Source organism: Dasypus novemcinctus, chromosome 1 (genome assembly GCF_030445035.2).
Source record: "Dasypus novemcinctus isolate mDasNov1 chromosome 1, mDasNov1.1.hap2, whole genome shotgun sequence".
Classification (NCBI taxonomy): domain Eukaryota; kingdom Metazoa; phylum Chordata; class Mammalia; order Cingulata; family Dasypodidae; genus Dasypus; species Dasypus novemcinctus.
In genome coordinates this window covers 121,409,986-121,431,352 of record NC_080673.1, presented here as the reverse complement: position 1 = coordinate 121,431,352, position 21,367 = coordinate 121,409,986, and the positions used below count along the sequence as shown (strand labels likewise).

At 36.7% G+C, this 21,367-nt stretch overlaps 1 protein-coding gene across 50 annotated transcripts in view; it reads right to left on the bottom strand.

Moving 5' to 3' along the window:
* Window positions 1-21,367, bottom strand: part of SEC31A (SEC31 homolog A, COPII coat complex component) — a 106,346-nt gene that overhangs the window by 44,371 nt on the left and 40,608 nt on the right. For 23 of the 50 annotated variants that reach the window (XM_004472648.5, XM_004472651.5, XM_004472654.5 and 20 more), the window contains 7 exons: window positions 19,217-19,316; window positions 13,524-13,685; window positions 13,182-13,334; window positions 7,983-8,216; window positions 6,668-6,742; window positions 1,769-1,807; window positions 1,198-1,275 (listed from right to left, as the gene is read on the bottom strand). In XM_004472648.5, coding sequence (XP_004472705.1) covers window positions 1,198-1,275; window positions 1,769-1,807; window positions 6,668-6,742; window positions 7,983-8,216; window positions 13,182-13,334; window positions 13,524-13,685; window positions 19,217-19,316 — 841 coding nt within the window. The remainder of the gene's footprint in view (window positions 1-1,197; window positions 1,276-1,768; window positions 1,808-6,667; window positions 6,743-7,982; window positions 8,217-13,181; window positions 13,335-13,523; window positions 13,686-19,216; window positions 19,317-21,367) is intronic. The other 27 variants (XM_058296415.2, XM_058296464.2, XM_058296434.2 and 24 more) reach the window with 2 other exon arrangements.

The following is a 21,367-nucleotide window of genomic DNA, read 5'->3' as shown; positions in this document are numbered from 1 at the left end:
AACCTTTTTTATGATATGTGAAATATACATAAGCATAAGGCCAAAAATGCACAACTTATTATGCATTGAGTGATTTCTATATATAAGTTACTGTGTTAGAGAAACAAATAATACTATTAAAAGTGAAGATTTAATCTCAAGTACAATTTTTTCAAGTACTCTGAAAGTAACCAATGATGACTACTGTTTTGTTAAACAGGTATTACTCTTACCTATTAACTTAATGAGCGTATTTCAACAGTCCTTTATTTGATAACACATTTAATCTAGTTGTACATAAGTGCATGTAATAATATTTATTTAATGTATTCTACAATTCTTTCTAGGTATTTCTAAAATTAGTTCAAATTTTTAGTCAGACTTTAACCTTTTAATTCCCTTGTTAAATAAATGCATCAAATCTATTTCTCAGGAAATGTTTTTTATAATTATCTTGTAATAGTCTAAATTTACTGATGAGCTTTTTTATGAATTATTTTTATAACTTAGTAAAAGATTATAAGATACATTCCACACAGGCAGGCTATCACCATACCATAAAGAACAATGAAAAAGTCAAAAGTAAAATGAGAAACAAGAATTTATTATTTTCCAAGATGAAATACAATAAGCAAGAAAAGTAAATTATAGAAATATATATTAGTGGTTAAAAATAAAATTAAAAGGAAAAAAAATTAATGATACAATTCTTTATTCAAGGACTGTTTAATCATTTACAAAAAAGTCAAACAGAACTCAGGACACATTTATAACAAGCCAGTTTGGTATAGTATTCTTGGACTTGAAGTTCAGGACTAATTCAGAAGGCTATGCCACTGATACTGGGTCCTAAATATTAATGTGCCAAGGAAAAAACAATACCTCTACATGCAATGCAATGTGGATTTCTGAACAAAAATCTCTTTTTGGTTCATCACTGTGATATATTCATTTGACCAAGTAACTCAATCTCACATGAACTGTTAATTTTAAAGCATAATCCAGAAGCTAGGTCAAAGAACTGAAGAGTTCAGAGATGATGCTTATGTCAGTCTAGGTAAATAGATTCTTACCCTAAACATCTCTAAGAAAATGATATACTCCCACTGTATTTTAGAACAAGGAGTACAAAAAATTTTCTGTATTTCAATGTTAAGCAATTGTGAGATACATAAATACCACGTGTCCAATATAATTACAAGTGAAAAAAATAAGTACCTCTCCCAAGAGCTGCTCTTCAGCAGCACAGCTCTCCTCCCCATCACTCTGTGCTACTTGGTCAGAGTCTTTAAGAGCCTTTGGTGCACAAAACAATTACAGAGGAAGTTGAAGAACGTAGCATTAAAAGGTTATTCAGTGAACAAGGAAGACAAAAGACCCAACCAACAACATTCAGAACTAGTTTAATCATAACAAGGAGCACTGATCAATTTTATTTTAGTACCATCACTAGAAGAAAAGCAAAGAGCAACTGCTGCCAACACCATTACTTTCTCTCCTTACCAAATGTCCCTCAGAAACAAAGATCTTTACTTTATCTGAGCAATCATTAATTTAATATTTCTTTTTTTGGCAAAATTCAAATACTTCAAGAGAAAGGAAGGCTCTACACCAGCTAAACTTACACTATTTTAAAATAACAATTATTAACTTTTAAAAATACAGAGCCATCATGTATTTTTACACCATGAGGCAATTAAAAAAAACACATTTCTTAAATTACATTTTCTTATATGTTATGGTCTAAACAAAAATTTTAGAATGTGGATATAGTTAAAGGCCTTCTTACCACATTAGGTCCATCCACTTTGCTCAAGGCCAAAGCAATCTGAAATAAAAATAACAACTCACCTACTAAATGGAATTCTATTTCAATACATACAGCAAATGTTCACCTCTTACTCCATTCTCACTGGCAAAAATCCACAAAAGTTCAGATCAGGGCTAGAATAATATTTGTGCAGAACTGGTTCTCTATAGTTCTAGTCCCATTTGCATGAAGTTCTATTGCTCTGCTGAGATGTTATCCCACTCTGCTGTTCAATCACAAAACTAACCTCAAAAACAAGCATGCTTCCTTCTACTTTGTTTTAAACACAGTAACTATAATTAATTTTAAAAATATTTCTTCAGATACTCATTATGGAAAGAAGTGCTATTAGAAGTATTTTAACAATCAGACTCTATTTTCTGTTTCCTCATTTATTTGCTATCAGATATTCAGTAAAACTTTCGTATTACTCGCTTGCAAACCTAAAAGTGCTATAGCATTAAAGAAGTTTAGACTGATAGTAAAACTAAATGTAAAAGTCTGAGGGAGTAACTATCTGACTTCGAAGGGGCACTAACCTTTAGTGTGCATGGTATTGTCTATAGAATATGCAGTATCCAACCTGTACAAGGACTCTGCAACACTATAGAAAACTTTAGTCATTTTCAAAGAATGAGGATGGGGTAACACAAATTATACAGTAAAAGAACCTAAAATATTTCTTTCAAGGCATTCCAAGTCAGGATATATTTAGTGCCATTGTTGATGTTGATGTGAACATTTGTGGAATAACAATCATAGAATCCCCTCTGAGAAGAAAACTATAAAACTGGAATGAGTTATCATTTTTAAAGGGGACTTTTTATTTTTATTAAGTTAAACTATTAGGCAAATCACTTAGACTTTTGTTTATTCAGGTTCAGCACAATAAACAGCCCCTGCTTCAAAATATCTACTAGTTAAGGACAACACTTGTTAGCTAGACCAACTAAGCTAAGACCAATGTTCCCAATTCAGTTTACATTTTTCTATGCTTTTCTTTTCTTTCAGAAGTTATATTTCTATACTCCATTCCAGTTTTAAGCTTCAAAGGGACAAACATCTTCAAATATTTTATGGTACCTACTATCTTTAACTTTTTAAAATGAAAATCCTAATGTCAATGCCTGCCTGTATTAATACTTCAGAGAATTACATAAAACAGAGGTTCTAAAACATTCTTGGTGTTCTTAGTAACTCAGTGATTTTTTCAAGGTCCCTTAGATCAAAAGAAATATAAGCATACCTCATTTTACTGCACTTCACTTTCTGTGCTTCATAGATAATGTGTTTTTTGTTGTTGTTTTTTAGGTTTTTAAGCAAATTGATGGTTTGTGGTAACCCTGTGTCAGGCAAGTCTATTGGTGCCATTTTTCCAAAAGCATGTGCTCACTTTGTGTCTCTGAGATACATTCTTGCAGTATTTCAAACTTTTTTGTTTTATTATTTCTGTTACAGTAATCTGATCAGTAATGTTTGATGTTCCTGTTGAAACTGTTTTGGGGAGCCATGAGCTACACTCATGTAAGACAGAAAACTTCCTATACCCTGAAACACAACAATATTGAAATGAGACCACTTAACAACCTACAATGGCCTCTAAGTTCAAGTTAAGAAAGAGTTGCATGTCTCTTTAAATCAAAAGCTAGAAATAGTTAAGCATTGTGAGGAGGAGATGTCACAAGTCAACACAGGTCAAAAGCCAAGCCTCTTGTCAGGCAAGCTGTGAACACAAAGGAAAAGTTCTTAAAGAAAATTAAAAGTGCTGCTCCAATAAACACCCAAAAGGGTAGAAAGTGAAACAACCTTTTTTGCTGATATGAAGAAAGTTTTAATGGTCTGGATAGACAATCAAACCAGCCACAATATTCCCTTAAGCCAAAGCCTAATGTAGAGTAAGACTCTATAGCCCTCTTCAATTCTATGAAAGTGAAAGAGGTAAGGAAGCTGCAGAAGTCTGGAGCTAGCAGGAGTTGGTTTATGATGTTTAAGGAAAGAAGCCGACTCCATAACATAAAAGTGAAAGGTGAAGCAGAAAGTGCTGATGTAGAAGCTGTAGCAGGTTATCCAGAAGATGCAGCTAAGATCACTGATGAAGGCGACTATACTAAAAAACAGATTTGCAATGTAGAAAAAACAGCCTTCTATTGGAAGAAGATGCTACTTCAGACTTTCATGCTAGAGAGAAGTCAATACCTGGCTTCAAAGCTTCAAAGGACAGGGTAACTCTTTTATTAGGGGCTAATGCAGATGATGACTTGAAGTTGAAGCTAATGCTCAATTACCATTCTGAAAATCCTAGGGACCTTAAGAATGATGCTAAATCTACTCAGGCTGTGCTCTATAAATGAAACAACAGGACGACAGTACATCTGATTATAACATGATTGAATGAATATTTTAAGCCCACTATTAAGACCTACTGCTCAGCAAAAAAGATTTCTTTGAAAATATTACTGTTCATCAACAATGCACTTGGCCACCCAAGAGCTCTAATGGAGCTTGATGTACAATGAGGTTAGTGTTGTTTTCTAACCTACTAACACAACATCCATTCTGCAGCCCATGGATCAAGGAGTAATTTTGCCTTTGAATCTTATTATTTAAATTATGTGTTTCATAAGGCTAAAGCTGCCATTGGCAGAGATTCCTCTAATGGATTTGGGCAAAGTCAATTAAAACCTTCTGGAAAGGATTCACCATTCTAGATGCCATTAAAAACATTGTGATTCATGGAAGGAGGCCAAAATAGCAACAGTCACAGGAATTTCGAAGAAGTTGATTCCAATCCTCATGGATAACTTGGAGGGGTTCAAAACTTCAGTGGAGGAAATGACTGTGGATGTGGCAGAAACAGCAAGAAAACTGGAATTAGAAGTACAGGCTACAGATGTGACTGGATTGCTGTAATGTCATGATAAAACTTGAACAGTGAAATAGCTTTTTAAAAGCTTTTAAAAAAAGTAAAAAAAAAAAAGTTTTAACAGATGAGGAGTTGTTTCCTATGGATGAACAAAGAAAGGAGTTTCCTGAGATGAAAGCTACTTTTGGTAAAGATGTTGTGAACAATGTTGATATGACAACAAAGAATTTAGACTATTATATCAACTTTGTTGATAAAGTAGTGGTATGGTTTGAGAGAACTGACTCTAATTTTGAAAGAAATTCTACTATGGGTAAAATGCTATCAATCAGCATAGAATGCTACAGAGAAAACTTTTGTGAAAGGAAGAATCAATCAATGCAGCAAATTTCATTTTTTTCCTAAGAAATTGACAGTGCCACCCAACCTTCAATTAACAATCACCCTAATCAGTCAGCATTAAGGCAACATTAAGGCAAGACCCTCCACTAGCAAAAAAGATTACAACTTGCTGAAGGTAAGATGATGGTTAGTGCCTTCCAAAACAAGATATTAAGTCATGCAGGTATTTCAGCCAGTTCCAACCACAGTGTTAGACCCTTACAGTGTCTTCCCTCAACTGCGATATAGAATAGCCAGAGGTTTACACCCTGCCAGGTAGGGACTACTGCCCTAACCAGCAGCAGGAAGTAACTACAGAAGAATGATCACAGCCCCTCAGCATCCCCTTAAGAATATGGACATGAACTCTTTGATGGGGGAGTTGAGGCATGTTAATACAGAGTAATGGAGGAGAAGATGACCCACAACATGGCTGACAGACAATATGGCCAGCAGACAACATGGCTGCAAGACCTCTCTAGGACCTTGAGTTTAACCTTGAGGTCCCAGTTTCTCTTTCTGGGGCCTTCCCTTGGCCCTGAGTATTCCAAACAGGCCTCACCACTGACTCCCACCACAGGTGGGGTAACCAATAACCACTGGGGCCCATCTCCTTTTCATTATTAGCAAGGGGATGGAATAATTAACAGTTTAAAAGATAATCACACGAAGCAGAGCTGCTCCCTCTGGCTAGAGAGGCCTGTACTAAATCTTGGTGTGTATTTCTGTCTCTCTCTCCCATTTTTCAGCAAGCTGTTCTTTCCACTATTTCCCTAACAAATTATTTTTACTGGCCTAACTTAAAAAAAAAAGTTAACACTTTTTAGCAATAAAGTATTTTTTAATTAAGGTATGTATGTTGTGTTGTTTTTTTTTTTAAGACATAATGCTATTGCACACCTAATAGACATAGTACTGTGTAAACATAACTTTTATATGCACTGGGAAACAAAAAATTCATGTGACTTGCTTTACTGTGATATTTACTTTACTGTGGTGGTCTGGAACCAAACCTGCAACATCTCCAAGGTATGCCTGTATCCAATATAGCCCACAGTTCTGCTTATTAAGTAGTTAATCTGGACAACTTAACAGTAGTAGTTCATGTAGTGTTTGACAGATGTAGCTCTCTCTCAAAAAATCTGTTCTCTAGTAAGTTCCATGGCACCCAAGACACCTCAACACACAGTTTGGGATTTGTGGGCTAAAGGCAGAAACACAGCTATGGTGAAAACCTGTCAGAGCTTTAAGGACTACCTGGGATGGCCTTTAAAAGTCTCCCTCTCTCTTTCCCCTCCAGGGTCATAAATTGCACAACCCTATGAAAATCTCAGTATTACTTCCAATGGTTGAAGCTCAAGTATCTCACCTTTCAAGGTCCAATTTTCCCTGACATAATTCTTTAAAATCAAGTTTGCATTAAAGGAACCCCTGGCAGCTTCTCAATCCAGGTATAACATGGAGTATCACATAATAATATATATTCAAATCTCTGGCAACAAGGCACACATTCTTATTCAACATTTACTGATTGATTTCAGATAAATAAGAACAGAATTTTATTCATGAACACATATGCCGCAAAATTGTTTTATTTGCATAAGCAAAGCCATTTTACTTTCCCAAAAGTTTACCTTCTTGGCTAGTTCTTCTTTTCTGTATCCCAGAAGTTCCAGGTATTTTCCACGGGAATCATCCTCAAAGTTTACCTTTTAAAAAAGATAAAAGGAAACGGACTTGGCCCAGTGGTTAAGGCGTCTGTCTACCACATGGAAGGTCCGCAGTTCAAACCCTGGGCCTCCTTGACCTGTGTGGAGCTGGCCCATGCACAGTGCTGATGCGCGCAAGGAGTGCCCTGCCACGCAGGAGTGTCCCCGTGTAGGGGAGCCCCACGCACAAGGAGCGCGCCCCGTAAGGAGAGCCGCCCAGCGCGAAAGAAAGTGCAGCCTGCCCAGGAATGGCGCCGCCCACACTTCCCGTGCCGCTGACAACAGAAGCGGACAAAGAAACAAGATGCAGCAAATAGACACAGAGAACAGACAACCGGGGGAGGGGGGAAATTAAATAAATAAACAAATCTTTAAAAAAAAAAAGATATATTTTTTGGAAAAAAACCCTGCATTTCAAGGCCTAATTTTTATAATAATTGATCAAATCCCTAACAGGATCATTAAAAATACCTGAAGTCTACTATATCAGTGAGAAACTTCACTATGAGAAAGAACTCAAAGAACAGTCATTTTTATTTTAAATGTTATTGTTTTCCTTTTTCTTTTTTTCATTAGAGAAGTTGTGAAAATACAAACTAACTCACATGCAGGGGATGTATGAAAGCAAACTCACACTATGGAACAAGGACCTGAAATTCCTTCCCAAAATTAACACTTAATTGGAAAGTATAACAAGAAATTTTAGAATGTACCAGTAGTATATTCAAGATCTCTTTTCTTTGGGAAATTCAGTACCAGGAAATAGACATTTAGTGAATGCAAAATGACCAACCATGAAATTTTATTTATTATTCTACTGTCGTAAATCCAACTCGTTAAAATGTTTTGTTTTGCTCTACTCTTCTTAAAGGCAGGATGAAAAATGCCTCCACCCATTCCCTCCATGCCTCTTCCCATTCTACTTACCTTGATCTATCACAGAAATTAAATATTTTCTGCTGTTATTATATTACACTCTGTTCTAACTTTAAAATAGGTCCACTGAATGTTACATTTTCCCCACCTAAATAAATGTTAAATTGTTTTTTACTTATTAAAAAAGTACTTGATTTTAAGTTTTTCAAATCAGAGAAGTGGCATGAAAAGTTAGAATATAAACATAAATTTCATCATTTCTGAAATCACACTCTTCCAATGGTTTCTTTAATTAGAAGACAAATTTAAAATATAATGGGATATGTTCAAATAATGAAATACAAGTTTTAAATACCAAATTTACCTTCAAAAAGGACCACACATTCTTCTCAAACTCAGTCTGAGAAGCATCAATTTTTTTCTGACAGTAATGGATAAATCCTTGGGAATCCACGACCTGTTGAAGTTGGTCAGACCTGCTGAGGAATTCCTTTTCAGTTACAACTTGACTAATGAACACGTGGTGATGCTGCTGCTGCTCAGCACTCTGCTGAGACAGCATTTTGACATTCTCAAAGGTAACCAGTTTGCCTCCAAACTACAAAAGAACAAGCAAATGAACAAAATCAGTTTGAACCACAAGGATGTGGCAAAGAATAAGCTTACTGTAAATCTGCCAAATGATAGAACTGTGGACTAAACATATAACAGTTTGAAAAATTTAGCTGATCCTTGTGGTTCCCACACTCCACAATCTGACCCCAACCTTCAGTTATCATTAGCTCTCTTCATACAATCCATCTTCTCCATGAAATTTACTATTTACGGTGCTCCACAATTTCATATCTACTTGCTACTTTCCAATGCTACTTATTTTCCAAGGTCCAAGTAAATGGCACTTTCTCCATGAAGCTTTGCCAGATGTCCTCAACACATTATACATCTTTTTTTTAAAAATTCAACTATTAGCTCACTGTACTTGTCTCATCTTCAGTTTACAGGCTCTAAGTTATTTCAGGGTAGGTTTTGTGCCGCTCTATTCTTTTATCTCCTGCAGTACCTACTACACTTGCCTGCATATAGCAAGTAGACTGTTAATATCAGATTATTGCATTCATATAAAATAAATTTAGGGATAGAAGGAAACAGAGGGCCAAATTTGGTTTTTCATACTCTGTGATATTTTGTATAAAGATTATGGGCTTTACACAAACTTATTTTATTAAATGTCTAATATGTTCAAGGTGTTTAACGTCATTCCAGGAGATTAATCTGGAATACCTAAGAAATACAAATAGATATAAGAAAATACAAAACACTATCTGCTTAAGTAACTGAACATGAAAATAATTCTAAATATAACAGGCACATGTAAGTGCTAAATGAGGTGCAGATAGGACCACACATAGTATGGAACTTCACATAAGAGCAAAACCACTTAGTTTAGGGAAGTTAGGGAAAACTGCATCCAAAAGTAAGACCTAAACTGGGTTTCAAAAGGATGATGAGGTTTATTCATTTTACTAGGTTCTATAGTAATACTACCTAATTGCAAATACTATTTATTATCAGTTTGTAAAATCAACCAAAACAAAGCACTGAAGATTTAAATATTGCTACTGAACATATATCAATATATTTTTAAAACTATACGTATATAAAAATAATATAATTTACAAAAACTGGAAGAAAGGGTAAAGGAAGTATAAATGTACTAACACTGTATAATAAGTTTCAATTAATACTATATGAAATTGGTGTATCAAGACATGGATGTTGGAAAGTGGATCTGGCTCAATGGATAGCGCATCTGCCTATCACATATGAGGTCCAAGGTTCAAACCCAGGGCCTCCTGACCCATGTGGTGAAGTTGGCCCATGCACAGTGCTGATGCGTGCAGTGAGTGCTGTACCTGTGTAGGGGAGCCCCGTGCACAAGGAATGAGCCCTGTAAGGAGAGCCGCCCCAAACAAAAAAAGTGCAGCCTGCCCAGGAGTGGGGCCGCACACATGGACAGCTGATGCAGCAAGATGACGCAACAAAAGAGACACAGACTCCTAGTGCTGCTTGCTGACAAGAATACAAGTGGACACAGAAGAACACACAGCGAATGGACACAGAAAGCAGACAACTGGGGGTGGGGGGGGCAAGGGGAGAGAAATAAATTAAAAAAAAATAAAATCCTAAAAATAAAAAAAAGACATGGATGTTTAGGTAAACTATTAAAAATATAAAAGTAACCAGAAAAATAACTAAAAATCCCAGTGCTTCAAAAATGGTAACCTAAAGATACTGGAGGCGGACACTGATACCCAATCCCTCATGTTTCCATACAGCACAAAAGAGGAAGAAATTTTCATTTCACTCTATAAAAGGGAAGGGCAGGGGAAGAATATTTCTAGCCTCATTCTGACCTTCACGATCTCCTGGGAAAGGACTGATTTAACTACTGTTTTTTCAGGGAACAAATGGAAGATGACCGAATCAGGATCCTTAAGGCTTCTTTGCATTCATCTTCCTATATTAAGCTCTAGCCCATGTGGGTAAGTTGCCTTCCCCTTCAAGAAAAGCCCTATAGTACCTAGACCTTCCTGGAAAAACTGTCTAATACTGGGATGAAGTTCAAAAAACATTTATTGAATTACAGGCTGGAGATACAGAGGCAAAACAAAGGCCCAGTTCTCATGGAAGCTATATTCTAATTTTGTATGAGGCCCATAACAACAGCCTCCAATCCAGCTTTAAGCAGTACTAAAATTGATTTTGATTGTCCATACAACGTACTCAGTTCTAAATGCATATGGAGAAGAAAGGAATTTATTGTTCTTCTACTAACCTAATACTAGTAAGTAAAGATGGGTAAATGAAAGAGGATGACATCCATTTTTCAGCCCAACAACAAATACACCATGAATGTCTTCTGTTCTAGGTAATGGGGACATACCTGTAAACTAGACAATTTCCGTACTCAAGTTGCTTACAAGTAGGGGTGGGGGGTGGGGGAGGCTTTCTATACAGTTTGAAATTTTTTTTCTCCAGATGGAAGTATAATTTTATAATAAAAATGCTTTAATTTTATAGGAAAGGATATGGATATAGATTCCTATATAGTTAGGAATCGGAAAAAGTGGCCAGGAAAGCAAAGGTAAAGATTCAAAGGTAGGAGTGTTGAGAATAGTAGAGAAGACCAGATAAGAGGAATGAGAAGATTAATTAAATTCAAAGAGGATTACTGTGAGTGACAACATCAAACGACTATTATAGGAAAATTAATTTGGAGTATAGATTGGAGAGGGAAAAAACAAGCAGTAGACATGGAACCATGCTATTTCAAAACTCTGGTGTGAAAAGATAAAGAATTGGGCAGAGTAGTAGCAATGCAAAAGGAAGAAATAAAGTCAAGATATTTACAGAGATCAGTGCTGGGCCTGAGGAATACAACAGGAGGCCAAAAGAAGAGTTTTGATCCTGGTACCAGAAGAATGATAGCAATAACTCAAATAACAGTATCTGCAGAGAAGGTGATTCTTTCACAGTGTGGGGAAAGGTGATGATATAGAATTATATGGTGTGCATACTTCTGTTATGATAAACAGGGTGGAAGTGAAAAAATGACCAGGTTACTATCTAAGTTATAAGCATTACTACCAAATGAATCACTATAATTATTATGTACATTTTATTTCATTAGATAGGTATAATTATGGAGTAGCTTAAAGCTTTATAACTAACATCAGATAAGTTACTTAAGCTTCTCTGCACTTCTCTTTCTTCGTCTGTAAAATGGGAATAACTGTAGTAGCTATTTAAAAAATATATTTTTATTTATTTTTAAAAGATACATAGATCACACAAAATGTCACATTAAAAAATATAGGAGATTCCCATTTGCCCCACTCTTCACATCCCTGTAGTAGCTATTTTATAAGGCAGCTGTTGAGAATTAAAGGAGTTAATATATGCAAAATACTTAGACTAGTGCCCGGCACATAGTAAATAACAAATACATTTTAGCTATTACTATTGCTACTAATGAAGTATCTGTAGGTTGCAAAGGAAAAGTGATTCAGCACTGGACAAATGGCCTGTCCCACACAAGATTTTTTTTTTCCCCCAGGAAGGACCAGGGATTGAACCCTGGACCATGTGCACACAAAGCAGGAGTTCAATGATAGAGCTGTACCTACTCTGTCCACACAAGATTTTTTTAAAAACCACAGTGAACTAAAAATATTTAGCAAAAGACATTTTATTTCTTTTTTCTGATCTACAGGGCTGGTCAGAATTTTCTAAGCTCCATCTTGAGTCATTGCTAAACTTGGGCTTTTCATATACGCACACTTGCCTTCTGATTCTGAATGTCTATTCCCTCTATTAATTGAATCTGATCAAGTCTCTAGCTCTATCAGCTTGTAAGAAACAGTACACCGAAAAGCACCCAAAAAAAACCACCAAGGAAAGAACGTATCAAACAATATCATGGGGATACCATCATCCAAATCAAGAAATTTACCTAACAGCCCAATTTATTCAATATACATATGGTATGGGGATGGAGAAGAATGAGGAGATTATTAGAGATTAAAAGAGACTTAAGAGGAATATCAACTAAAGGAACAAAAGAAGTTTTTGTGACTATATTAACTACTTTCCAGCTTCTGTAAATTAATTCTATAACATTTATAGGCACCTCCAGGTGGCCAAGCCCCACCTATAAATCTGTTACCTATAGATAATTCTGACCCCAGCTGCAGCGGCACCACTTTCAAACATCCAGCTAATCCCACATTTGTGTGTCCCTGCCCACCCTTTTATACTTCCACAGAAACCACAAAAAAAGATACTTTCTCAGTTCCACTTGATCTTCCTGCCTTGTGACCCTGACATTTTCCCTGTGTGGCTCTATATTGCATGCTGCCCTCTCCCCAAGGAACTTTAAGGATAACAAATCTTTGAAAATTTCTCCGATCCTCTCTTGATCTGCATATGGCCTTACCATCAGGAAAAAATGACAAAAGATTAGGTATTAGATATATTGAGGAAGTGCTGGTAATTTTATCACATATGATAACAGCGGTAGTTATATTTTTAAAAAGACAACAATGAAGACCTTGATTATAATAGACATATGTTGAAGGATTTACAATATTATGAAGACTGAGGGAGTTGGAGGGAAAGTAACAGAAAATGGTGATAATTGTTGAAGCTGGATAATAGATACATGGGTGTGTTTATTATCTGCTATTTGCTCTACTCTGTTATGTTTACAATCTTCCATAATAAAAAGTTAGAAGAAAGGGAAGGAGTGGGGAGGGAGAGTCTCCCTCTGCCCACTAAGAAAAAGGGAGGGAGGGAGGAAGGAAGGGAGGACAAAGAAGACATGTTTTTAAAAAAGGGGGGTAGACCACACTTTTCCTAAAAAAAAATAAAAAATAAAAACCACTTTGAATGATGGAAAACCCACAAAGATATGTCAAACTCAAAATTCTTCTATTTGATCCCATAACACTTTACTATGAAAAGTCCTCTGTACCCATAAACCACAAAAACAAAATTCACATACTGAAAAGGAAGCACCAACAGGCCTTCGGATCCACTTGGGTGGCTTCTTCAGAGGCAGCACTATACTATGCTGAGCAGTCTGCTGTGGAATTTGTAATGGAGGAAGAGGTTGTCCTGTGCCAAAGGGATCAAGATTCCCAAAAGATGATGAAAGCTTAAAAAAAAAACCCACGAGATACGTAACTTTACAAGACTATACTTTTTTTTCAAGTTATATCCAAATAATTTTATAATTATCCAATTAATAAGCATTGTTGATCAGTAAAGTCATTTTCAAAATAATTACAAAATACAATTATGTTTTTCAGGTGTTATTATAAAAAACCTTGCTACTTTCCATTACCTTGTCAACTTGTTTCTGCCTTAAACCATCTGTGCTCCCTCCCATAATGGAATAAATACTGATACGTCCATCAAAGGAAGCAGCTGATAAAACTGCAGGATTTCGGGGACACCACTGAATATCAAAGCACCACTGTGTATTGGTGGGAAGTTCATATAACACCTAAACAAAAGAAGAAAAGGATATAGAAATTTTATCACCAAAATACATGAATAATGTCGCCAACTGGTACAGCTAAATTAAACATTTTCTTTTAGCCAGGAAAAACAAAACAAAGATTTAAAAAACATAAGAATAAACACCCCTCTAGCTGACTAATACAAATATATATATCACTTCAGGTAGAACTGACATCATAACAACCTTCCAGTCCGTGAACATGGAATGTCTTTCCATTGCTTTAAGCCTTTAACTTCTTTCAGCAATGTTTCATTGTTTTCCATGTACAAGTCCTGTACATCCTTAGTTAAATTTACTCCTAGAAGTTTTATTCTTTTAGTTGCTATTGCAAATAGAATTTTAAAAATTGATTTCCTCCTTGGGCTCTTCATTACTACTGTATAGGAACATCACTGACTTTTTGCATGTTGATCTTGTACTATGCTACTCTGATGAATTTATTAGCTTTAGTAGCTTCCCTGTGGATTTATCAGGCTTTTCTACATAGAGGATCATGTTATCTGCAAACAGAAAGGAATAACTTCTTCCTTTCTAATTTGTATGCTTTTTATTTCTTTTTCTTACCTAATTGGTCTGGCTAGAAAATCCAGTAAGAAGTTAACAGTGGTGTTAGTGTGCATCCTTGTTCTGTTCCTGTTCTTATGGGAAAAGTTTTAAGTCTTTCAACACTGAATATGATGTTAGCACAGTGGATTTTAAATATACACCCCTTAAGGATGTTGTGACAGTTTGAAGCTGGATAAATCCCAGAAAATCCTATTCTTAAAGCTAATCCATTACTGTGCATGTAAACCTACTGTAACTAGGACCTTTCAATTAGATGCAGTTAAGGGATCTTCCTTTTGATTAGATCATTTCAGTAGGCGAGGGTATAACCCAAGGTGGGTCTTAATCCTCTTACCAGAATCCTATACAAATGGAAGGAATAAAAAGCTGCAGACACAGAAAGAAGGTTGCAGAGAGAGACAAAAGCCTCCAGAAATTGAAACCACCAAATCCGAGAAAAAGAAAAGCCACAGACGGAGCAGCCTGAGGCTGAAAGTAACAAGGCCTAAAAAAGAGGTGACAGATTAGCGGACTCTGCCATGTGCCTGAGCATCTGCAGCTACAATTTAGTGGGAAAGCATGTCTACTATGCCTTGATTTGGACACTTTCATGGCCTCAGGACTGTAACCTTTTTACTAATAAATTTAATAAATTCCATTGTAAAAGTCAACTCATTTCTAGTACATAGCTTCCAGAACTTTTAGCAAACTAAAACAGATGCTTCCTTCTGTTCCTAGTTTTCTAAGTGTTTTTATTAAGTAGAGGTGCTGGATTTTGTCAAATGCCTTTTCTGAAGCAACTGAGATTATGTGGGCTGCCCCCACCTTCGTTCTATTAATGTGGTGTACTACATTAACTGATTTTCATATGTTGAACCACCCTTGCATTCCTCAGATAAATTCTACTTCATCATGGTGTATAATTATTTTAATGTGCTGTTGGATTTGGTTTGCTGGTATTTTATTGAGGATATCTGCAGGTATATGTATTAAGAAATTTGGTTTGTAATTTTATTTTCTTGTGATATCTTTATCTGGCTTTGGGTGAAGCTAGCCTCAATGAATATCTTAGGGATATTCCTCCTCTTCAATATTTTCAAAGTATTTGGCAAGACTGATATTAATTCCTCTTGGAGTTCTTGCTAAAATTCACCAGTGAAGCCATGTTTTTGATGACTGATCAATTTTTTTTTTCATTTGTTACTAGTATGTTGAGATCTTCTATTTCTTCTTGAGTCAATGTAGGTAGTTTGTATGTTTCTAAGAATTTGTCCATTTCAAACATGTTATCTAATTTGTGGCATACAATTGTCCATAGTATCCTCTTACAATCCTTTTTACTTTTGTGGAGTCAGTAATGTTTCCCCTTTCATTTTATATTTAATTATTTGTCATCCTCCTCCTCCTTCCCTTGTCATTCTTACTAAAGGTCTGGAGACTTTATTGACATTATTAAAGAACCAACTTTTGGTTTCACTGATTCTACTGTTGCTTTTTTCCCCTTTATTTTGTATCTCTCTGCTCTTATCTTTGTTATATCTTTCCTTCTTTTGGTTTGTTTGCTCTCTTTTTTCTAGATCCTCTAGCTGTAGGTTAAGTCTCTGATTTGAGATATTTTTGTGTTTAATGTAAGCATTTAGAGATATAAATTTCCCTCGGCAGTGCCTTTTGCATCCTATAATTTATACTGTCTTTTCGTTTTTCACTTGCCTCAAGATATTTCCTCATTTCCTATACAATTTCTTCTTTGGTTCACTGGTTAAGAGGACTTGTTTAATTTCCACGTTTTTGTGAATTTTCCAGTTTTCCTTCTGTTGCTGGTTTCTAGCCTCATTCCACTGTAGTCAGGAAGAAACACTGTATGATTTCAATATTTTTTTATTTTATTGAGACTTCATGATTTAACGAAGGGTCTATCATGGAGAATGATCCATGTACACTACACAAGAATGTGTATTCTGTTGTTGTTGAGTGAAGTGTTCTACATATATCTGTTAGTCTAGTTGGTTTATAGTATTATTCAAGTGTTCAAAACCTTACTGAATTTTCTGTCTAGATCCATTTTTGAAAGAGGTATATTTAAGTCTCCTAATATTAATGCAGAACCATTTATTTCTTCCTTCAAATCTGTCAAAATTTCTTTCATATATCTAGGGGCTATGGCATTTTAAAAAATTTTTATTAAAAATTTATATATAATTTTTATATCTTTTTGTTTAGTTGACCCCTTAACCAGCATATAGTGACCTTGTTTGTCCCTTTTAATGGTTAGTACAAGGAATTGAAACCAGGACCTTGTACATGGGAAGAAGGTGCGCAACCATTGAGCTATGCATGATCCCTCCATGCTCCCTCTGATTACAATTTGCATGGAATATTTTTTCCATCCTTTTCTTTAATTGAAGGTTAGTCTCTCTTTTTTTTTTTTTAAGATTTATTTATTTATTTATTTCTCTCCCCTTCCCCCTCCCACCCTGGTTCTCTGTTCTCTGTGTCTATTTGCTGCATCTTCTTTGTCCACTTTTGTTGCTGTGAGCAGCACGGGAATCTGTGTCTCTTTTGTTGCGTCACCTTGCTGTGTCAGCTCTCGCTGTGTGCGGCACCATTCCTGGGCAGGCTGCATCTTCTTTTGTGCTGGGTGGCTCTCCTTGCAGGGCACACTCCTTGCGCATGGGGCTCCCCTACGCGGGGACACCCCTGCATTGCAGGGCACTCCTTGCGCGCATCAGCACTGTGCATGGGCCAGCTGCACATGGGTCAAGGAGGCCCGGGGTTTGAACCGCGGACCTCCCATGCGGTAGACCGACGCCCTAACCACTGGGCCAAGTCAGCTGCCTGAAGGTTAGTCTCTTTAAACAGCATGTAGTTAGGCCGTGCTGTTTTTAATCCATTCTGCAATCTATGCCTTTGATTGGGAGTTTAATTCATTTACATTTATAGTAAGTACTAATAATGCAGGACTTACTTCTGCATTTTGATACTTTGTCTTTGTGAGTCTTATACCTTTCCACCATTATTACCTACTTTCAAATTTATTTGATTTTTTGTAGTGAATCACTGAGTCCGCTCTCATTTCCTTCTGGTATATTTTTTCAGATATTTTCTTTGTGGCTACAATGGGCTTAAATTTAAAATCCTAAATCTATAACAATATTTGATTTGATAACTTCAATAACATACACAACCACCCCCATCTTCCTGCCATATTATAAATTAAATCTTTTATATATTGTGTGTCCAAACCCATAGATTTATCATTACCGTTTATGCATTTCCCTTTTAGAATCCCTAAGGAGTAGTAAGTGGAGTTACATAGTAAAAATACAATAGTACTGGCATTTATAATTACCCATATGGTTATAGCCTTAGTTTGCCAAATATTGTCAATGCAAAAATACCAGAAATGGGTTGGTTTTCATAATGGAAATTTTAGTAGGGTAAAATTTTGTGGTTCTGAGGTCGTGAAAATATCCAAATCAAGGCATCATTGAAGATGCTTTCTACCAAAAGTCAGATACCACATGGTAAGATAAGTTGGTGGGTCTATGAGTCTCTCTCTACTTTCTCTTGGAGCTCAGCTGTGGGTGATCAGGCATCTCTCCCTGGGCCTCATCTCCTCTTGGGGCATCTCTGTCTTTCTGTAGTTGCAGGCAAACGTGAAGTCCTTTCTCTCATCTGGCTGGGTGAAAATGACAGAGCTCCTTTTTCGTGTGTCCCAGCTCTCTGTCTCCATTTATATAGGGCTCAGCAAAAGGGTGGAGATGCAACCTGGGTCATGCCTCACTGACAGAGTTCAATCAAAAACCCTAAAGCAATCTAATCAAGTGATCTAATCAAAGGTCCCTTAACTGAATTTAATGAAATCAAAGGATCTCACACCCATAAGAATGGGAAAAGCATAATCTTTTCTGGGATTCACAAAAGAACTTCAGAACTATCACAGTTACCTATACCAGAGGTCTTTATTTCTTTATGCTGCTTTGATCTATTCTCTAGTGTCCTTTCACTTCCAATGAAGAGCTGCTTATATGGCAGGTCTAGCAGTAACGAACCTGCACAACTTTTGTTTACCTGGGAATATCTAAATCTCATTCTCCTTTTCAAAAGATGGCCACACTGGATATAAAATTCTTGGCTGACAATTATTTTCTTTAAATTGCCACTTTTCACTTTAAATATTCCATCTTGCTGTCTTCTTGCCTTTCTGATTTCTTATCAGAAGTCAGCACCTGAGGATCCCTTGGACATAACACACTGCTTGCAGCTTTAAGAACTCTTCCCTTGTCCCTGGTATTCAGCAGTTTGACTGCAATATGTATAGGCAATGTTTTCTTTGAGTTTATCCTGTTTGGAGTTTGTTGGGATGCTCAAAATGTATATATTCATGCCTTTCATTAAATACACGAAGTTTTCTAGCATTACTTCTTTGAATATTCCTTCCGCACCTTTCTCTCTTTTCTCCATGATGCACATACTGGTATGCTTGATGGTGTCCCACAGATCTCTTAGGCTATGTTCACATTTTTCATTCTTTTTTCTTTCTGCTCCTCTACCTGCATAATTTAAATCTGTCTTATCTCCAAGGTTCACTGATGCTTTCTTCTGTTCACTTCGATCTACTATTTCAAATCCTCTAAGGAATTTTTATTTCTGTTATCATGGTCTTTAGCTCATACAACACATGCAAAATAAATCAAACTAAGTATTTCTGAGTCAAGTAAACTCACTGTATTGGAAATGTGGAAACAGTAATTTAAAATATGACTAATTTTTCTGGTTGACATAGCTGAGCTTAGATAATGTTCGAGATAAAATCTCTGTAACCTAATATTTCATATATATTTCCATCAACTTTCAAATCCTTAATTACAAGAATACACTAAAGAATATATATGAAAAATTATTTATTTAACTAGAAATAAGATATTAGAATGACTGTAAGATTTAGAAACATTTCTTCCCTATACCTCTCCTGTGTTTGGGTTGGAACAGAGGATCTTAGCATCTTTTCCACAGCTCAGCAGCAATTCAGGATCTGCCATACTCCAAGCAATGGCCAAAATCCCCCTTTAAAAAACACAAAGGAATAAAAAAATTTTAACCTTCAGAAAACCATATTTCAAATTAATTTTTTTATCTCACATACTACTGACAAAGTATAATTTAATACAATCCTTCTGAAAGGTAATTCAGTAATTTGTATGCTCTCTCATCATTGCAAAGATGTAGAACGGTCATAGTGTGAACAGTATGACAGCAAAAATGAAATTATATATGTCCAACAACATGGACTTATAATATTATATAGGCAGCGGACTTGGCCCAGTGGTTAGGGCGTCCGTCTGCCACATAGGAGGTCCGCGGTTCAAACCCCGGGCCTCCTTGACCCTTGTGGAGCTGGCCCACGCACGTTGCTGATGAGCACGGGGAGTGCCGTGCCACGCGGGGGTGGGGGAGCCCCACGCACAAGGAGTGTGCCTCATAGGGAGAGCCGCCCAGCGCGAAACAAAGTGCAGCCTGCCCAGGAGTGGCACCGCACACACGGAGAGCTGACGCAACAAGATGACGCAGTGAAGGGAAACACAGATTCCCGTGCCACTGGCGACATCAGGAAGAAGATAAAGAAGACGCAGCGGGAAACGGACTTTGGCCCAGTGGTTAGGGCGTCCGTCTACCATATGGGAGGTCCGCGGTTCAAACCCCGGGCCTCCTTGACCCGTGTGGAGCTGGCCATGCGCAGTGCTGATGCGCGCAAGGAGTGCCGTGCCACGCAAGGGTGTCCCCCGTGTGGGGTAGCCCCACGCGCAAGGAGTGTGCCCGTGAGGAAAAGCCGCCCAGCGTGAAAAGAAAGAGCAGCCTGCCCAGGAATGGCGCCGCCCACACTTCCCGTGCCGCTGACGACAACAGAAGCGGACAAAGAAACAAGACGCAGCAAATAGACACCAAGAACAGACAACCAGGGGAGGGGGGGAAATTAAATAAATAAATAAATCTTTAAAAAAAAAAGAAGACACAGCGGATGGACATAGAGAGCAGAAAGCCGGGGTGGGGGGGAAGGGAAGAGAAATAAATAAATAAATCTTTAAAAAAATATATTAGTATAATAAAATTATTATTTATAATAATTATTATTATAATAAGTTATAGATCATCTTTTCTGGGAAACTGCACAAATATTAAAAATTATTTCTAGAACTTTATTTCTTACTATCACATGCAAGTCACAACTAATGAAAAATTTATCTAACTAGATTTATGAATTATGCAACTGTAGAAAACATACAGATATAATCATGTCATATAAATTACATTATTTAAATAGATAGGGTTATGTATATGTAAATAAACTAGGTAAGCATAATAAAATGTATGGGTGGGAAATGTGACCATTTCATATTTTCTTCTTTTTCTTTACATTTTCTAGTTTTATAATAAATAATCCTTTCATAAGCAGTTTCCCCATTAGAAGAATAATTTTAACATTTCTCTCAAAAAGTAGTAGGCAGTAGTTTGATATTATTTTATGAATCCCAAAAAGAGAAAGATTATGTTTTTAAACTAATCTATTCCTGTGGGTGTGATACCCTTTAACTGCATTAAATTTGGCTGAGGGCCCTGTCAGGAGTGACTCAGGTTGAGTCTCTGCCTTCCTGCTAATACAAATGAGACACAAAAGACAGACACAGGAAAAGGAAGCTATCATTTTTTATCCTGCCATTTGAGGGAGGATTAGAGGAGTTGCTTAAGCAGGAAGACCCCAAGAGGGTGGACAGAGGGAGCAGCTCAAGAGGAGACAGTGAGTCTGGAAGGGAAGGCTGAGACATGGGCAGGAATCGGTGGTCATCTTGCTTTGCCATGTGCCCAGACAACAGAATCAATAGTAACTTACTTTGGTGAGAAAGCACCTCTTATGGTGTCTCAATATCGGTATGTCACAGGCCTTGGAACTATAAGCTTCCACTCCAAATAAATCCATTTTATAAAAGCCAACCCCCAAAACCAGCAAGATGGCGGCAGAGTAAGGAGCTCCTAGACTCAGCTCCTGCTACAGGGTTGTTAGTAAACACCCAGAGCTATCTGGAGCTAGCTGAAGCACCTGTTTGGAGGCTCCAGGAGGC